At 32.7% G+C, this 19,574-nt stretch overlaps 1 protein-coding gene across 2 annotated transcripts; it reads left to right on the top strand.

Annotated features, from left to right (window-relative positions):
* Window positions 1–1,193: 1,193 nt before the first annotated feature.
* LOC124540748 lies at window positions 1,194–17,012 on the top strand. 2 transcript variants are annotated; one of them, XM_047118450.1, is made up of 10 exons: window positions 1,194–1,456; window positions 2,957–3,104; window positions 6,209–7,323; window positions 7,684–7,852; window positions 8,062–8,234; window positions 11,341–11,564; window positions 12,818–12,982; window positions 14,634–14,757; window positions 15,586–15,675; window positions 16,176–17,010. In XM_047118450.1, exons 1-10 carry the CDS (start codon window positions 1,382–1,384, stop codon window positions 16,719–16,721), a joined length of 2,829 nt encoding a protein of 942 aa, XP_046974406.1. In that variant the 5' UTR covers window positions 1,194–1,381; the 3' UTR covers window positions 16,722–17,010. The 2 variants fall into 2 exon arrangements, with proteins under 2 accessions (XP_046974406.1, XP_046974407.1); XM_047118451.1 differs by lacking the exon at window positions 12,818–12,982 and having other exon boundaries at window positions 16,176–17,012.
* The last annotated feature ends 2,562 nt before the right edge of the window (window positions 17,013–19,574 follow it).

The raw sequence follows: 19,574 nt of genomic DNA, 5'->3' as shown, positions 1-19,574 counted from the left end.
TTACAAAAAAATAAGAATAGGGAAAAATAAATAGTAATGTTGTATGATGATATTGAATGTTTCGAGTTTTCTGTTAATAATTAGTATGATTTTACTTTTATTCCCTATTCATAAGAATAGACAGATAACAGAATCAATCCCTCGATATCCCCCCACCGGTTTGGCCGCTATAAAGGCCGCTGGCTGGCTAACCTATGCTTCGAATGAGTATTGGTGTTTGGCGGTAAAATATCTGATGAGTGGTTTTGTGAGGCGAGCTTCCGCAATGCCCTACCGCCAAGTAAAGTTTGCTAATGTCACATGCGAATTAGATAAGTTGTTAAATTAGAATTATGTCGCAGATGTATCACAATCGTTTTCATCTTTTTCTGATTGTGACGCATCTGACTAAATAAGTTATACTATAATTATTAAATAGTAATTATCGTGTAAAACCATATATATTAATACATATAAAAGACATTGACTAACCTAAGCTTTGAAAAATCGTAATTTTATCAGCACCTTGTTAGTTCATATAATTATCGCTCAGTTTTTTTTCTGTGGTGCACAGTTGCAGGAATGACAAAATAATTTATTACAAAATGGGGTAGGCGAGACTTTTGGGTTGGATTCGAACAAAATTGCAAAGGTATTAAAAATAATAAAGCAACACGTTCACCACATTTTTTATCCGTATATCCGAGATGTGTTACAGAAAAACATACCAATGTTTAATTAAAACATGTACTTCTACAGACCTTCAATTTGTTTTATTTTTTATATTAATTACATACATATACGAGTACTCGTTGATCCGCTGGCTGTATAAACGTAAGTATTACGTACTCTATTGTGGGTTTCTTAAGGGTAATTCTTTTAATAAAGAGATATTTGTATATAATGTCTTAGATATAATAATGACTTAGAGTATTAAATGAACTCAACAAAAGCTGTGTTTGACATTGAGCTCTTAAATTTACTACATAAAAATATACCTCTGATTGGAGGATACTTCTAGTATAATTTGGTATTATGTTAAATTCCGTATGATAAATTTGGAAAAAAATACGAGACCTTTCTTATATTTATTTTGTCTACGTGAAAAATATATTAGTAAAAGGAATGTTGCTGCTTGAAGCGTAAAATATTTTATTTTATTTTTTATTGCACATGGCAACATTATATAAAAATCATGATCAAAATTACTGACACTTGACAATAATGAATTTAAAGTCAGCTGAACAATGCATCTTTATTTATTTATTGTGTTGAAATAATTTACCATTTTGCGTATTATTAACATGTAAACCTTAGTGGTCTAATGTTTCGCGTAAAGGAAGTGAAGTTTTTTTATTTTATATTTATTGTAATTACGTTGTGATCTGTGTTTACTTCTAAAATGTTTGGACGACCAAGATGCAGAGAGTGGACACCTTTAACCACTCAACAGCTTCGTCTCCGTAGTTTAATTCAGGTAGAATTATGATCGTAAAAAATATTGAAGTACATCAATATTCATAACTTAATATTGGTTAAGCTAAAAATTCAACAACAAACGCCTACACTACATGGTATACGTCATTTTCTTGTTTTGTCTTTTGTATATTGTCATATAATTATGCATTTATATAGTAGGAATTGTTTAGAACCGATGTTTAGAACATAGAAGACATTATATGCAATTTGCAATATTTTTAGCATAGAACAAAAATGTTATTAAAAAAAGTAATCAGATCACTTTTTGATTTAGACACATTTTTGAAAAATGGGTCGTGCTTTGGCATCTATTTCGAAAAATTAATCATTCTAATCAAAATAGTTCATGACTCAAACTTTATCAAGTGTTCATTGTAAAGCATATAAATACTTATTTAATTTATAAACTCTTTGGAAATTTAGTAAAAAAAAAAACTTAATCGTTCTTAAGCATACCAGTATATCAAAAGATGCATTTTAATGACATAATGATAAACCACATCTTGCATAATTCGTGTCACTTTGATAAGAAGAGTTCTCACAACATTTTGAAGATAAATTCACATAAGAAATGTATAAACAATGATATAAAGAAAAAGAAATGAGAATTATATGATATGTTCTTAAAATATATATTTTGAATTGTATATAGTATATTATAAAAAAAGCATTTAATAATGATCTACAAAAGATACCTTTTAAGTGCTAGTAATGGATGCTAAATTGAGATTTAATTGTACTTCAGTTTATTAGGCAAATTCCAATTTTAAATATACTCTGTTTCATAATGACTGTCCCACACACGACAAAGGTTACCATACCACTAAAGAGAGTGCTACAACATCAGTTTATAATGACTGTCCCACACACGACAAAGGTTACCATACCACTAAAGAGAGTGCTACAACATCAGTTTATTAAGCAAATTCCAATTTTAAATATACTCTGTTTTATTAAGACTGCCCCACACAGGACCAAGGGCTATAGTAGTATTTATTGGATGTCACATTATTAATCTCTTGATCTGACTGTTGAACATTTCTTTTGCCCTGGATTTAAGGAAAATACATGCTGAAATTTGCTTTTGTACTGATTAACTACCATTAAAAAAAATTCATGCAAATAAAGTTTTGGTTACTTAAGAAAACTGGTCTAATTATCAGCCCTATATTATATATACTATCTTCTTAAATACATACAGCGTTAATTATTATCTGAACCACTTCATTTCGTAAGTAAGAAAAAGCTATTTCAAACAAAAATGTATTAATAGGCTTTTGTGAGATCAATTTTATTTGAATGAGCTATACTTAAATTATAAATGAAAAATTCTTTCACTATTGTCTGTCTGTCTGTTTGCCTGCGCCGGTGATGTCTTTTCTACTGATAGCTCGTCTAGGCTACTATTTAAAGCAGCAACAATTAATTAAAAATAAATACAAATTTCTACAGTAAATCCTTTTTTAATTGATTTAATATATATATTTTTTATTTACAGATTGTGGGATATAACATAAGGCCACCTGAGAGATGTACACATCAGTGTAGTTACTATCTTACCTTGCATCACACAACAATGTCAGCACCTTTCTACACTAGTGAGAGGATTTGCTCACCTCACCCCAAGTGGAAAGAAATAGATTCTGGTAAGAAGTATACTATTATCATTATTGTGCAAATGAGAAATGACCGACTTTTGTTTTTTTTTTGATGTTCATATAGCAAATACAATTGATCATTTTGGATTTGACATTAATACCTGTTTATGAAAACATATGTAAACACATGTATGTTATTAAATCTATATGTACAAAAATATAGGATTGCATATGTGTAATAATAAATAGGCAAGAATCACAGAGGTTTTGAAATGTTATCCTAGGGAAGACTGTATGTTACTATCACATCTACATAAATACAAATTATGTCATGTAACTCTGTGTGATATAATACAAAATATCACAGATGACTCACATTGATGGTGACGGGATCACTCTATTTAATTTATGTAACACATATTCGTTTTTTGTTTATTTATATATTGTTTTGTCACACTTATATTTGTCTGAAGTATTCAGATATTTAAATGAGACAAACCTCTTTTTTGAGATAGACCGTAGGTCAAGGTTCTGAATTGAAGGTAACTTTAACAAGTATTTTAACTTATCATTACTTTGTAAGTAAATAAAAGTAAAGTCATCGTAATGTATTTATAAGCAAGTGAAAGAGACATGCTTTCTAATTTAATAGTATTAATTAGTTCACTAAAGTTGTAAGACAATATTGAAATATATAATTTAAGAAAAATAGTGATTCATATATAAAGAGAAATATAAAGAATATTATAAAGACAACATATTATGCAATAAAATACTTTCATTATTGATGTTATATAAATCTTATATACATTTAAGATTTAAAACAAAAAATAAATAGTAGTAGTAGTAACAGCCTGTACATTTCCCACTGCTGAGAAAAGGCCTCCTCTTCCATTAAGAAGAGGGATTGGAACATATTCCACCACATTGTCCAATGCGGTTTGGTGAAATGCATATTTGGCAGAATTTCGATGAAATTAGACACATGCAGGTTTCCTCACGATGTTTTCCTTCACCGTCGAGCATGAGATGAATTATAAACACAAATTAAGCACATGTACATAGTGGTGCTTGCCCGGGTTTGAATCCGCAATCATTAGTTAAGATGCACGCGTTCTAATAATTGGGCCATCTCAGCTCGAAAAAAAAATATTTACGTAAATTTAAAAATTAAGTGTTTTTTTAGTATAATAAAAGTGATTGTTTATCTATACGAATTTTATCAAGGTCATTGTATATAAGAAAATCTGGTTATTTGAGAATCATTTCAAGGTAAATGTTGGATAAGGTATTGAGAAATATAATACTTTATTATGCATTATCTGAAGTAGATTTCTTTATTTCATTTTAGTTAATATTATGATCCAGTGAACCAGATGATAAGAGATCACCTCTGCCATTGGCATACTTTGCTATTAAGTGGCGAATTCGTCCAAATATCTTGTTACTACGAATAAAAAAAGTGATGTTTACTTTTAAATGTCATTGATAATTTTTGTTTTGGAAATTATATCTATTTGTTTGTTTATATGTAAGGGGTAATCTCCGGAATTATTCAAACTAAAACTCAAATAACTTTATCCAATATAGAAGTATTACACTTTCTTATTGATGGTCAATTGAAACACTACCACCGGTTCGGAAAAGAAAGTACCCTGACCTGAGAAGAACTGGCAAAAAAAAACAGCGGGGCTTTTTTTTGTCTCTTATGTTATATAAACAATTTGATATGAAATGAAATAGCCAGGGTAATATATAGAGATATTAATCTCATTCGGGAAAATATAAGTCATTGATATAAGGCTACATTTAAATTATATTTATATCAAATGTTTTTTATTATTAATAAATAACATCTGTGCGTAGCCAGGGCTGGTCGGTAGTTATTTTTTGTTAGTTGGGTAATTTTGTGGTTAGCTATGTTCGAGGTAAATGCACTACTTGAAAACTAGTGCCGTATCACTCAGCAAAAATGAGTCGGCTCTTTTGTTATCACAACAACAGCAACAGTCTGTAAATTCCCACTGCTGGGCTAAAGGCCTCCTCTTGTTAAACAACATTTTATGAAATTGAAATTGTTGTTTTTCAAACGACTTCAAAAAGGGGGAGGTTATCAAGTCTGGATTTTTTTTTTTAGTTTTCTAGAGCGCTCAGCACAAAATGGGGTTATTTTTTCTAGACTAAGAGTAACAGTCATATATCGATTGAAAAAAATATTGTTATATTTTTTATATTGATAGAAACAGACTCATTATTAGTAAATAGCATTTGACCTATATTGTGTTAAACGTAAATATTATCAATATCACAGATGAATCATTTAGTACAGACATTCATTATAGTTTTCATCTAAACACGGCTTTTGTGACCTATGTAGATGTATATAAATTTTGTACTTTATATCAAAACAATAAGGTTTAAATTCCATCAACGCAATTGTTTTAAATGTTTTGTTCATCCACGTCAATGTTATCAATGAGCATAGAATGACCAGTAATTTTTGCATTAGTATGAGCTTGCCCAACTGGAAACTCCCTACGATGAATAATCAGCTCGATAATTTCGTGCGTTTAATTGTTAGGATTTTTTTCGTATCGGGTTTCGTGCCTGAGGTGCCAATTACGCAATAAAAATGCCAGCTGTAGGTACATTCTTATAATTTATCGGTATTAAGGTTTTTTACATAAAGGTCAGTGACCTACAAGTTAAAGTTGCCAATAGGAGGCTAACTCAATTAGTTTTCACTAATACTGTTATCGATTCGTCTGAGAGCTGAGTCCTTAGGACCGTGATATTTTCAATGAATATGCATAATATTGAGGTCCGAGTCAACGGAGGTACGGAACACAGCGAATTGGTGTAAAATGATCACACACGGTTGATTAATATGTAAAATGATAAATTTAAATAATATTTTTTAAGAAGGTTGAGTTTGTTCTCTTTCGACTTGTTAACTTTACTTGAGTACAAATAATACCACGCTTGTTTTGTTATTTATTATATAGAAAAAGTTCTCTGATCTAAAGATATGCTTTGGATGGAAAATTTGTGTGGTTGGACCAGATTTCACCCAAAAAAATGTATATTATATTAATTTGCATCTTAGTGTAGACGATGTATAATAATTAGGATGTACTGCTTTTGTCTTTCAGAAATAACACAGCGTATGTCCTCAACAAACGTAGTTATACGGATATGGTGTCATATTCTCATGCCTCCCTGTAAAGATGACGAGGAGAAATGCGTACAAGTGCAGGACACTGTGATTCAAACGTGGGGTGTATATTTTAGTGGTCTCCGATATATAGGGGCCAATTTAGCTTTAAACTTTACATCTGATTGCTTCAAAAGCAACACTCTTGTTTTCCAAATGCACGGTGGCTACTTTTGTTCGTATAAAAGTTTGAAATTGGACGTAATACCACCCGAAAATGAATTAGAACAAGGGTCCCTCTCGTCGGACTCGTCGACCAAAACGAATGTATCTAAGATAACTTTGGAATCAAAAGTTATACAAAGTCACAAAATTATAAACGAATCTAGATCGCTTTCTCCCGCAAAATTTTCGAAGATATCCGATAAGGAATATTCGAAAAGTCACAGTCCGGTCGAAAGAGGTTTTAAGCAGAATTTTCCAACTCTAAGATCTTCGTCAAGTTTGAACATGTCATTAAATCATAGAGAGAGTAAAAGAGACAAAAGTACTGAAAGGAAAAATGTAGATCCGAACCATATATATGAACATTCTCCTGATAACATAGATGTTAGAGAATTTACAACCAGTGATCTCAACTGTGATAAATCAGCTTCCCAAGAGGAGCTGTCCAGTAAAGTAGACTTGAGCGAAACGGCCGAAAATTACGACTTACGCAATGAATCCGATGGAGTGCCAAAATATAGGTATTTGGCGCTGAGTTTCCTCAAATCGGAAATTAGGCCAAGTTACAATGCAACGAAATTGCAAAATCTTCACTTGCTTCAGTATTCTATAAAGAAACGACAAGAAGCGGTACAGGAGATAAAGGAACGGATATATAAGAAATCAGCTTTAAGTGAGACTTGGACTTCGGATTTTGAATTGAAACTCAAGTGTAAAAGTAGGTCTCAGAGGAATCTGTTTTCGCCCGACGAAAGTGAAGGTTTGAAGGAAAAATCGTCGTCTCAAAGTGATTTGACCGTTAAAAATGGTAAAATTAAAGAAGAAAAAACACCAGTTCCAAACGGTCCCCGATTGACGTTGAAATTAAACGATCTTTTATCCTATAAGGTAACTTTAAATGTTTTATTCGTATCCTCAAAATATAATTGTCGTCTTAATGTCATTGTAATGTATCCCCTTAGTAAAGATGTATTCACTCTCGAAGGCGTTCCTCCACGCTCAATTATCGACATGGATTAGTATGAGTGACACTCTTATCACGACGTGTCTTAGTGTGCGTGTAATGAGACCAGTGTTAACATAAAAACAGCCAAAAAAAATTAGATTATTTTGGTTTACGTACGGCGACTGAATAGATTTATAATCATTATAAAAAAAAATTCAAGTATATGATTGTGTTCTGGATAGATTATTTTGCCGTTCATTGAATTTTTTTATTATATTAATTAAATATGTTGTTATTTACAGTCTAAACCTTCTCCATATCAAAGAGCGGAACACGTTAGACTAACGAAACAATTAGAAATATTACATTTCAAGAGACTTATACTTTCGGATGAGAGAGATAGCAAATTAGCAAATATAAGACGTTTGAAAGAGAAACATGCGAAGTTGTTTGAGGAGAATCAAGACGTCGGTAAGAATTGGTCCTTCGAGCCGGATTTTTGTTAATTACCTAAATTAGAAGATAATTATTGTTAATTGTGAAAGAGCGTAAGTCTCGTAATTGTAAATGACTTTACGATTCGTTATTAAGTCTCATTTCCTATTAACTGTGTGAAGTGTACTATATGACCTTTTGCTTTTTTTGTCTAGTTTTAAATTACTGTTTTATACTATTCCCAGGTTCAGAGTTGATGCAAAATTATCACACACTCTCTCGTCGTACTGAAGCGTTGAAGGAGACGAGAGAGTCGTGTTATGCTCTAAGGGAACTCGCAGCGAGGTCTCACGCAGCTCTGGCGAGCTACAGAAGCGATTTACTGATGCAATTATCTAGAATCTTCTATATTGATCAGGTGAGGATTCGTCAATTACACTTTTTGCTGCTACCTACTGGATTTCATCATCAAGTTATTTAGGAGTCTGTAAGACCCTGGTCAAGTCGGATTGTAAGAGAAGATGAATAGACATTGTACTTAGTTAGTCTCCCTAGTAAATGTAGACTTGTTCGATCAGGTGATCATATGACAATCAAGTAACTTCCTTGAAAAGGCGAGGAGATCTTAGCCGTGCAGTATCAGATATTTGTCCCAGTGATTATGGGATGGTAGCTGTACATAGAAAAATGGTTATGGTCTCATTTTTAAGAGCTCCAGTCGTAGATGTACAGAGAAAAATGATTCTTGATTGCAATTTATTAAATTGTTACGATTTAACAAAGAAAAAACGTAATAATTAAAGTAAATTGTTATCGATAAACTCCAGTTCTAACTGAACTAATGTATTTGACATTAAAAAAACGTTTTATAATTTTGACGCCAAATGTAGATGAGTGAGTCAGTGAAATGACTTACTATTAAATGAAATCAAAACAAATCCTGTCATAGATATCGAAATTCTTAAAAAGTCTTTTAAATAAACGGAAAGCTTCACTAGTAGTTCTTTGATACACACATCTCTTAAGTCTTGTCCTAGTATGTGTATATTTACTAGCTATTACTTCCGGATTCGCACGGGTATAATAAAGATTTTCGTAAACCTTCTATATCATATACATCTAACGGTATGACGATCGTGAGATCTTGTCGACACCTTAAAAACATTATAACACCAAACAACAAAAAACCCTCTTGATTTATACACCTAAATCTTTCTCATGAATCACTCCTTCTAATAGTAAAAAACCGAATAGTTTGGTAGTTTCTGAGTGTATCCCATACATACAATGAGATTATGTTATTATGTTTAGTAATAAGTTTCATTTGTTTTCGCCTTGCCTCACTAAACATGCAAACTTTATATTTTACATATTTGAATATTTTATTAGTGTTTATTTATGTCTCAAACTTTCTAGTGAGTTGTTCACATTAGAACAACTTAAATCCGGTAATACCAGTTATAACAAGTTCGAACTGGATAACCTATACAATATTGAAGAGACGATAAAATAATCTTGAGATTAAATTTATTGATTTTCAAGCAGGATTTCTAGATTTAAGTAATTTTAAATCTTGCGTTCTAAGTATTATAAATGTGGTATCGAGTTTGTTTGTTGAACCGAAATGGTTCGGTGGTTAGAACGAGTACGTCTTAACCGATGATTGCTGATGACCCAGGCAAGCACCACTGAATTTTCATTTGTCTTTATAATTCAACTCGTGTACAGCGGTGAAGAAAAGTAGCGTGTTCCTCGCGATTTATCTGTATTTGGGTAATTTCAAAGAAATACTTTCACAATCCTGAAAGTATTTTCTTCTTTTTTTCCACCAAAACGCACTAGTCATCCTGGGCACAATCCAAGTGAGGGACAAGTGTAATGCATTCTTCCAGCGAGAAAAAAAAGACAAAAAAACCGTGTGCGATATTTTCATCAATAGACTATTTGACTCCTATTTGACGTTTTTAAAATTCTTCTCATATTATTTAGTAGAAGTTAAGGAACCCAGTAAAAGTTGATTTTTTTATTTCTAGTACATATTTGCCGAAAAATATCATATTAAAAATTCCATATTTAAATAGCGCGCAAAAACGCTACTTGGACAATATGGCGCTGCAATGGGGTCGGTTATGTCACTTTCTTGTATTTTAATATGTGGTATATAGTAGAAAGGCAAGGTTAACAAGAAAGTGACTTCATAATAAGTCCGGCCAATCAGGAGCGTTTTGTGTCACGTGACAAACGTTTGAAAAAATGCATTTTTATTTATGGATTTTTGAATAAATTTAGTATTCTTTTCAAGTTTCGTTAATTAATAACCATTATTAAACTCATAATATACACTGATTACAATAATTCACAATTTATTTTTGTCAAATAGCCTATTATATTCATATCTAATTCTTGTATTGAGTACAAAGTCGGGCCGGATAGTTTTTTATTTGGCTAGTATTTTAACATTCGAGGTAAATGTAAATTTTATTGGTTTATTTGTTCTCTATTTGTATTAATTTATCTTTCATAATGTCATTCGTGTTTTGCTTTTATTTAAAAAAATATTATATATTTATATAGGAGTCCTGTGTTTATTTATTTTTTTATAAATGTATAATGTAAATGTATTTGGCCTGTCACGCTACACGACGAAAGTGTTTCGAAACTATAAATAAATAAATGAAATACTCGAAACCCAATATAATTACATTTAATCAATCTTTCTAAAATTACCTTTGAAATGTTTAGTCGCTTTGTAAATTGGATATTTTTGGCGTGATAACGTCTTATAAATCGATAAACGCTAGTTGCATGCATGAAAAAGAAAGACTCATTGTCACTTTCCGCCTGAGCCGGGCGTGCAAGCGAGATAGGAACAAGCGATAGAGAGGCACGATCGGCCTAAGAATCTATCTCTTTCCCGCTCCAACGTCAGACGCGTTCGAGAACGTTATCACACAAAATTATCATCCTCAACTTTGGGTTTAAAGATCTTTATTTCTCAAAAAGATTTACAAGAAAATCACTTACATGAGAAAAAAATAAACAAAAATACAAAAAAATAATAATTTTGGGATAAAACGGAAATAACTAAACACTTACTAGAAAAAAAAACATTGCATTTAAATATTTAAGTGTAGGGCGAAATAATGTAGTTATAAAAATATTGTGTGGGTAGAAATGAAATAATATAGTCTGACCAGCACGACAGTCGTATTTATAAATATAAATATATAAATATGAGACAACATCACATACATTACTCTGATCCCAAATTAAGTAGCTAAAGCACTTGTGTTATGGAAAATCAGAAGTAACGAAGGTACCACAAACACCCAGACCCAAGACAACATAGAAAACTTATGGTAATCTACATCAACTCGGCCGGGAATCGAACCCGGTACCTCAAAGTAGCGTACCCATGAAAACCGGTGTACACACCGCTCGACCACGGAGGTCGTCGAATTTGTTACGATATAAAACTAGATGTGCCAAAACTTTACAGACAAAACATTTTCTTTTGCTTGCAGCAAGACGCAACAAATTGGTCGATATGTGACGTGCCCCTACCGATATGTGGCGATGAGAACCCTAGAGCTTCGAATCCGGTGACAGATTCTGTAGCAGCCGGTTTCGTGGCTCAAGCGACATCACTAACGGCGGCCATATTGAATCAGCCTCTGCGCTACAAGATCACGTTGCTCGGTTCGGCGAGTAAGATATTAGACATCACACCTGATTTACCGGATCCAAAGTAAGTATTTTTTTTTTACGGTATAGGTTGGTGGGCGAGCATATGGGCCACCTGATGGTAAGTGGTCACCATCGCCCATAGACAATGATGCTGTAAGAAATATTAACTATTCCTTACAGCGTCAATGTGCCACCAAACTTGGGAACTAAGATGTTATGTCCCTTGTGCCTGTAGTTACACTGGCTCACTTATCCTTCAAACCGGAACACAACAGTACTGAGTACTGTTATTTGGCGGTAGAATAACTGATGAGTGGGTGGTACCTACCCAGACGGGCTTGCACAAAGCCCTACCATCAAGAAAAATCTATAGCTCAATGGCTAAATGAATCATAATCCAAGCTTCATTGAATTTTCATTTGCTTAATTAGTGTTTATAATTCATCTCGTTGATGGAATCATTCATTAGCGTTAAAAGAATTAGATACTGGTATGATTTTATGGACATGATAGTTACGACAGCCAAATCTGTGGATCTCACAGGTTGAAGTTTTGCACAGAAATTCTTGATGGAATGAACGCTAAGAGAAGTTTCGGTCGTACTTCATATCTTAAGAGAATGCTGCTAAGGTTGATAGTGTAATAGCATTATGCTTTTAAAGTGCTTGTATGGGCCTTCTTGAATTAGAAGTATTTTAATTATGATTTTGTATGGATCCTCGATATTTTACAGTAATTTGTTATTAAGTCTTCTGCTTGTGACTTAAGACAGCTATTACAGCGATTTTCTATTTCAATGATATATACATACGGGTATATGTAGTATTTAATCGAATTATATATCCAAATTACTTCTTAATTAATTAAATGTAATATTATTTATTTATTAAGTGTCGTCGTTCATTAAAGGCGTTAGACATACAATCAAATAGCAGATTCAACCAGATGACTGCAACATATATACAGTAAAACTAAAAAAAGTAAAGTAAATTTCCCAATGCTGGCCTCCTCTTCCATTGGGGAGAGCGTTTGGAACATTTTCCATCACGCTGTTCTAATGCGGGTTAGTCGAATGCACATGTGGCAGAATTTCGATGAAACTAGACACATGCAGGTTTCCTCACGATGTTTTACTTCACCGCCGAGCACGAGATGAATTATAAACACAAATTAAGCATATATATATATATAGCGGTGCTTGCCTGGGTTTGAAATCACAATCATCGGTTAAGATGCACGCGTTCTAACCACTGGGCCATCACAGTTCATATATACAGGCTGATCCTAAATAAAATTATATTCAACCCTTTTCAGTATACCATTATTCGCAAGGGGTGGTGATATAACACTGTTTCGTTACGCGATGTTTCTCCTGAACAAATGCATCGCCCAGCTACTCTGGGGGCGGGGGTTGACTGTGCACGATATGAGGCCAACTTTATCTAACTTACAACGTCTGTTGACCACACCAAGCAACCTGTAAGTTAATCTAAGTTATATTTATATATTATATTTTGACGACCCCCATGGTCGAGTGGTGTGTACACCGGTTTTCATGGGTACGCCACTCTGATGTCCCGGGTTCGATTCCCGGCCGAGTCGATGTAGATTACCATTAGTTTTCTATGTTGTCTTGGGTTTGGGTGTTTGTGGTACCGTCGTTACTTCTGATTTCCATAGCACAAGTGCTTCAGCTACTTACATTTGGATCAGAGTAATGTATGTGATGTTGTCTCATATTTATTTATTTTTATTTATTTATTTCATTATTTTATTTTAAAGAACGCTGTATTGACTCTGGTCTTAACTAGTAGTAATAGTGTTTTACTCGTTGAAAAAAAAATCGATAATTTCCCCCCCCACGGTGAGTATCTGTCAATGGTAATGTTGCCAGATTCAAAATATACTCATCTGAAATATATACACTTTTTCACGGGTGCAGTACTGATACTAAATATATGTAATACAGAAGTTGTTTATATACGACATCTCATTAGAAACTTCTCAAATTAATAATGTGTCTTTACTATAATGTACATGTGTGATGAAATAAAAGTAAAGGCGATTATTTAATTTTAACTATTTATTTGATGTCTACGTAATGACAGTGCACAATATATGTATACAGACGTCAGACTAGAGAACATAGTTGACAAGTATTCAATACATAAAAAGGTTTTATATTTAATTTGTGTATGCGTCCGCCATACTCCTAATAATGTGTTTTATACAAAAACTTTCCTCTCGAATCAATCTATTTATTAAAAAAAACGATTCTAAATCCGTTTTGTTGTATTTGAATTTGAAAGATCTAAGCATAGGTAGGGATTTACAGCAGTAAGCTACTTTGTTTTATACTATGTAATGATTTGAAAGAACATGGTCTTAACTAAATTTATGATGTGACTCGATGCGCAATGAAAAATATTTATTCGTAAATTTTCCCGCCACGACGAGTATCTGTCAATGGTAATGTTGCTAGATTAAAAATATATTCATCTGTTTCATAATGTTAGTTTATACAATATTGAGACACGGGTTCTTAAACACAATTTTTTTTATTGTCGTTGATTTATTCTCAAACTTTGTTTATTTATTAAATTGTGTCTTTTATTAAATATTAGTTAGACTCTTTCCATAATTAGTGTCTAAATATTTTGTTGTTTTTTTTTTCAAGCTATATATAATATAGGAGTGTAGTATTTAGTTTTTTCGTTATTTAATATTTACAATGTGTCCTGTCGTGTAGTTATCACACCGTATAAGAATATGTACGCCTTTTAAATAACAAAAAAAAATATATTGTAGCCAAGTCACTCCCTATTATATCAGTAATCTGCCAGTGAAAGTCCCGTCAAAATCGGTCCAGCCGTTCCAGAGATTAGTCAGAACAAACAGACAGACAGACAAAATATGTTACATTGGTATATGTACCCTGTATAAATACATATGCATTGAGTTGAAATGGCTATTTTAGTATTACAAACAGACACTCCAATTTTATTATATGTATAGATTTGTGAATGTGCCTAACGAAATCTATGCATAGCTTCGTAATATAAAGAGGAAGCAAGTTCGTTCCAGCTAGGTACCACATCACCTCTGGTTTTTTAATAGTTACTCTTTACAGAACGGATACGTCGAAGTTATTCGGCACATATCGCTGGCTAGCTGACAGCCTCTGCCCAAGGACGCAGTCCTTACGAAGCCTCGTGCCATCTGAGAGGAAATATAGACAATTCAATAGATTTAAGGTAATTATTATGATTTTACTTGGTGGTAGGGCTTTGTGCAAGCCCGTCTGGGTAGGTACCACCTACTCATCAGTTATTCTATCGCCAAATAACAGTACTCAGTATTGTTGTGTTCCGGTTTGAAGGGTGAGTGAGCCAGTGTAACAACAGGCACAAGGGACGTAACATCTTAGTTCCCAAGGTTAGTGGCACATTGATGATGTAAAAAATAGTTAATATTTCTTACAGCGTCGTTGTCTATGGGTGATGGTGACCACTTACCATCAGGTTACCATATGCTCGTCCGCCAATATATAACATAAAAAAGACAACAACAGCCAGTAAATTACCATTGCTGGGCTGAGGCCTCTTCCCCCTTTTGAGGAGAAGGTTCGGAACATATTCCACTGCGATGTTCCACTGTGCGTGTAATACACATGTGGCAGAATTGACCACCTCCATGGTCGAGTGGTGTGTACCGCTTTTCATGGGTACGCCACTCTGAGGTCCCGGGTTCGATACCCGGCCGAGTCGATGTAGATTACCATTAGTTTTCTATGTTGCCTTGGGTCTGGTTGTTTGTACCGTCGTTACTTCTGATTTCCATAACACAAGTGCTTCAGCTACTTACATTGGGATCAGAGTAATGTATGTGATGTTGTGTCATATTGTCATCATGTGTCTAATTTCATCGAAATCTGCCACATGTGTATTCCACCTACCCCCATTTTAACAGCGTGGTGGAATATGTTCCAAACCTTCTTAATGGAAGAGGAGGCCTTATTCCAACAGTAGGAAATTTACAGGCTGTTACTTTACTTTACTTTTATGTAATTTTAATGATGACAGGAATCGGTTGATAACCACACTCCTCAGAAGACGGCGAATATTAAGAGACATAAGCATTCTAGAAGTGTTGGAAGTTATCACGAAGATCAGGTGAGTTATAACTTATATTTACGGAAATAAATAATTATCAAAAATATTATCATAAAAGAAATCGACATAAAAATCTGCATGATATATTTTTGAAATATTATATCTTGGTGGTAGGGCTTGGTGCAAGCCCGTCTGGGTAGGTACCACCCACTCATCAGTTATTCTACCGCCAAATAACAGTACTCAGTATTGTTGTGTTCCGGTTTGAAGGGTGAGTGAGCCAGTGTAACTACAGGCACAAGGGACATGACATCTTAGTTCCCAAGGTTGGTGGCACATTGACGATGTAATTGTAATATTTCTTACCGCGTCTTTGTCTATGGGTGATGGTGACCACTTACCATCAGGTGGCCTATAGTCTCATAAAAAAATATGTTTGTATGTAATTAATGTTAGTAAGTGGCAACACTTAATATTCTCATAGTAAAAATCGTTAAAAGATTTCAAATTAACATTTGAGTATTTCATTGGTAAATTAAATGACACGTACGATATTCCAGGATTTATCGTTAAACGATTCGACGATGTCGATAATGGGAAGCGAATCGAACATATACAATATGAAATTAACGAAATCGGAATGCTCCCAAAGTCTGAAGCCACATAACTCTGACTCAGAAATAGCGAAATTAACCGAACAATTGACGGAAAATAAAGTGCAGTTCACACTGGGCGACGACGACATTTCGGACGAGAAATTAGTGAGATTATCGAGCAATAACGACGACGAAGTAACGTGTAACGCATGTCTCGACGATAACGTTAAGCGGATATGTTCAGAAATAACTGACTTCTGTTCGAATTCGAGTAAGAAGAGTTACGATTTTCCGAAAGATGAAATAGATATCGCTAAATACATGGAGAGGAAAGTCAGCGTTGAAATAGAGGATGTTGATATCTCGTGTGATACGTGTGATAACAATAAGAGCGGTGTTTGCGATATAGCCTGTGCTAATAACGTGAGGGATGTCATAGTGATACCGAGCGCGGAAGCCATATTGGATACGGGGCCGAGTTTGAATTTGGAAGAGGAACAAAGCGGTTAATGTTTAAAAATAAAAATAACGATTTGTAACGTTATTTTCGTAACGAGAAACGTTATTTTATTCTACTCCTTTATTTTTTTTTTGTATGGGTATTATTTTTCGTTATTTATGTATCTAGATCAAAGTGTCGCAACACACAAGAAACAAAATATACGAGGCAACTTTGCTATCATGGTGTATAGTACGACACAACTTAGATGTAGCATCGGCAAAATTCGTAAAACCGATCACATCCAAATTGAGTACGCTATCCCAAATTGTCAATATTTTTTTCTTATGTGAATATGATCTTTACACAAACGTAATAACGCGTAATATCATATGATCGAATATATTCGTCAATTTGACACGTCGATTTACATGCACTTGCTTTCTCGGATTGAACTGATGCGAGAATATATAGCGACGAATAGCGTCGAATGGCGCGATAGGTAGCTATTTCTATTGGTTGTGTAAATCGTCAGTAATAGGTTTTATTGAATTAGCCGATGCTACATCTAAGTTGTGTCGTACTATACACTTTCTTTGCTTTTATAGTCATTCTAGACATGTAAATAATCAAAAAATTACTATAACCCGTCAATAGCTATGAAATAAAAACACAAACTCATCTTTGCCTATATATTTATAGATATACATATAGTTATTGGTACTTTACCATAATTATCTTGTAAAGTGTCATATTTTCTCATGATCTAAGATATAATTGTTTCTGTTGATACGCTTGCTCACTTACAATCGATAAATTTTCCTAAATAATACCACTTGGGAAACCTTCCTACCTTGGGATACCACATATTACCCCAAACACTGTTATATACTATCTGATGTGACTTGATGGAGTATTTACTTTATACAACATAACTTAAGTCCAATTAGTTGACTTTCCTTATATTATACTGTATTAAAGATCCATAAAATTAATACTTTAATAAAATTCAAGATAAATTTAAAATAAATGGTTATAAAGTGGCTATAAAGAAAAGACAGTCACCATCTTTTGTTTTATAAATAGTTTCTTTTTTGGGCCAATAATTGTATACTGGTATGATTACATGAAATTATCATTTGTCACATATATATTCTAAATTTAAAACGTCTGTAACTACGAAGATTTTATGAAAATAATATAAAACCTTTTCCGAAACGCGCTGCATCTTTTGCTATAAGTTCTACGTATAGTGGTTTAGTATTTCTTTCAATTAGGTATTACAAAAATAATGCCTCATTGTTTAGATATATTTGTTAAAGACTTCATGTTTTAAAAAAAGAATGTCAACATGCGCATGTTACATGGGGCACTTTCGGGGCTAAATCGGTATACACGTGATTTAATGGGGCACATACGCCCCGTATGTGTCTTCCCGTTTAACGGATCATTTAATCTACTTTATGTAACACGATTTTAAGCCACTAAAATCGTGTGTGTGTTTAAAATTATAAAGTTAATTAAATAAATATATCGGCTGTGTTTCGTGTATTAATTTATTTATAAATAAACGATTTTTCTAAATGTATAATTGTATAGAATGTAAATATAATAATTCTATACATTGTATAGAATATTAGTTATGTGAAATTAAAGTTGGATTTTGATTTATAAGTCGGTTTTTTTTAATGGCGCACATTGCAGTTTTTTTTTTAAATAATTGGGATCAAACCGTAACATAAGAACACAACAAACAACCAAACCGATTTTAGATTTGTATGGAAATAATTTATATAGTTGTTAGGTTGATTTATACACATATATAAATAGTAGTTTATTTATTACCTATATGTAAAATAAATATACTTATCAAAAGTAAATAGTTATATTGTATACATATATCGTCTTTTCGATCCTTTCTATCAGTGTAACGCCCCACCCATCTTCCTCCTCATACATCTTTTGACATCTTCTTCACTTAAGTTCCTTTCCAAATTAAGTATTTTATTTTTTATCGACTTTGTAACTGTGATTGCAATTTTCTTGGTAATAACAGAATATTGTTTTAATTTAAAAGCATATCTATTATATGTATATTCCAGTTATTTCCTGTTATTTTATTTTTTTAATCTGTATGCTTATTTCCTTTCTACGTATCGGTACGAAATTGACCCATTGACGTGAAGATGCCGTAAATGGTTATGAACTGTTCATTTTTTGAATTACATTAGCAAGCAAAACGGGTAACACCTCATATATATATATATATATCAGATATAGATCAGTCTATAATTAAATACAGCTATAGATAATTTTTTTATGATTTAATTCGTAGTCAAGGTGAATAGACTATTGTTTGAATTTATCAGTAATGTGTGATACCTTTGCTAGTATCAATAATTGACAATACTCTAAAAAAAATTTATTACAAACGTCACAAATTAAGAAAAAAGAAAATTGGTAATGTTTGTTGATCGTCTATTGTTTCAAATATTATTTTAGAAATGAAAAATAGTTTTATTTACTGGCAATTAAATAAAAGTTTTGCCGCCAAGTGTAAACAATGTCAAAATTGTTACCAATGTGTTGGTCTATTGGTGATGTTGGCCGATGTATTAAATTTATTGTGGAAATAAATGAACAGGAAAAGCAATAAGTAAGAACAACTATAATATAATTAAATATAATTTTATCATCTACCGTTATTTTCAGCGTTCATTTTTTTTTAATCTATATTCTTTGTAGTTTAGTAATACACAGATTATAAAATGTTTCGTCGATTTAAGAAATGTAAATAATTACTAACTACTTATAATTGTTTTATTTTATTTTTAAGTTGAAATAAATTTTAGTAGCAATTAAATTTATTTTAGTCGATATTTGTATGATTATTGTTTTTCACTAAATAATGAAACGGTGATACA

Source organism: Vanessa cardui, chromosome 26 (assembly GCF_905220365.1).
Source record: "Vanessa cardui chromosome 26, ilVanCard2.1, whole genome shotgun sequence".
NCBI classification, from domain to species: domain Eukaryota; kingdom Metazoa; phylum Arthropoda; class Insecta; order Lepidoptera; family Nymphalidae; genus Vanessa; species Vanessa cardui.
Note: the sequence above shows the minus strand (reverse complement) of the source record. Positions and strands in the feature narration are given on the sequence as shown.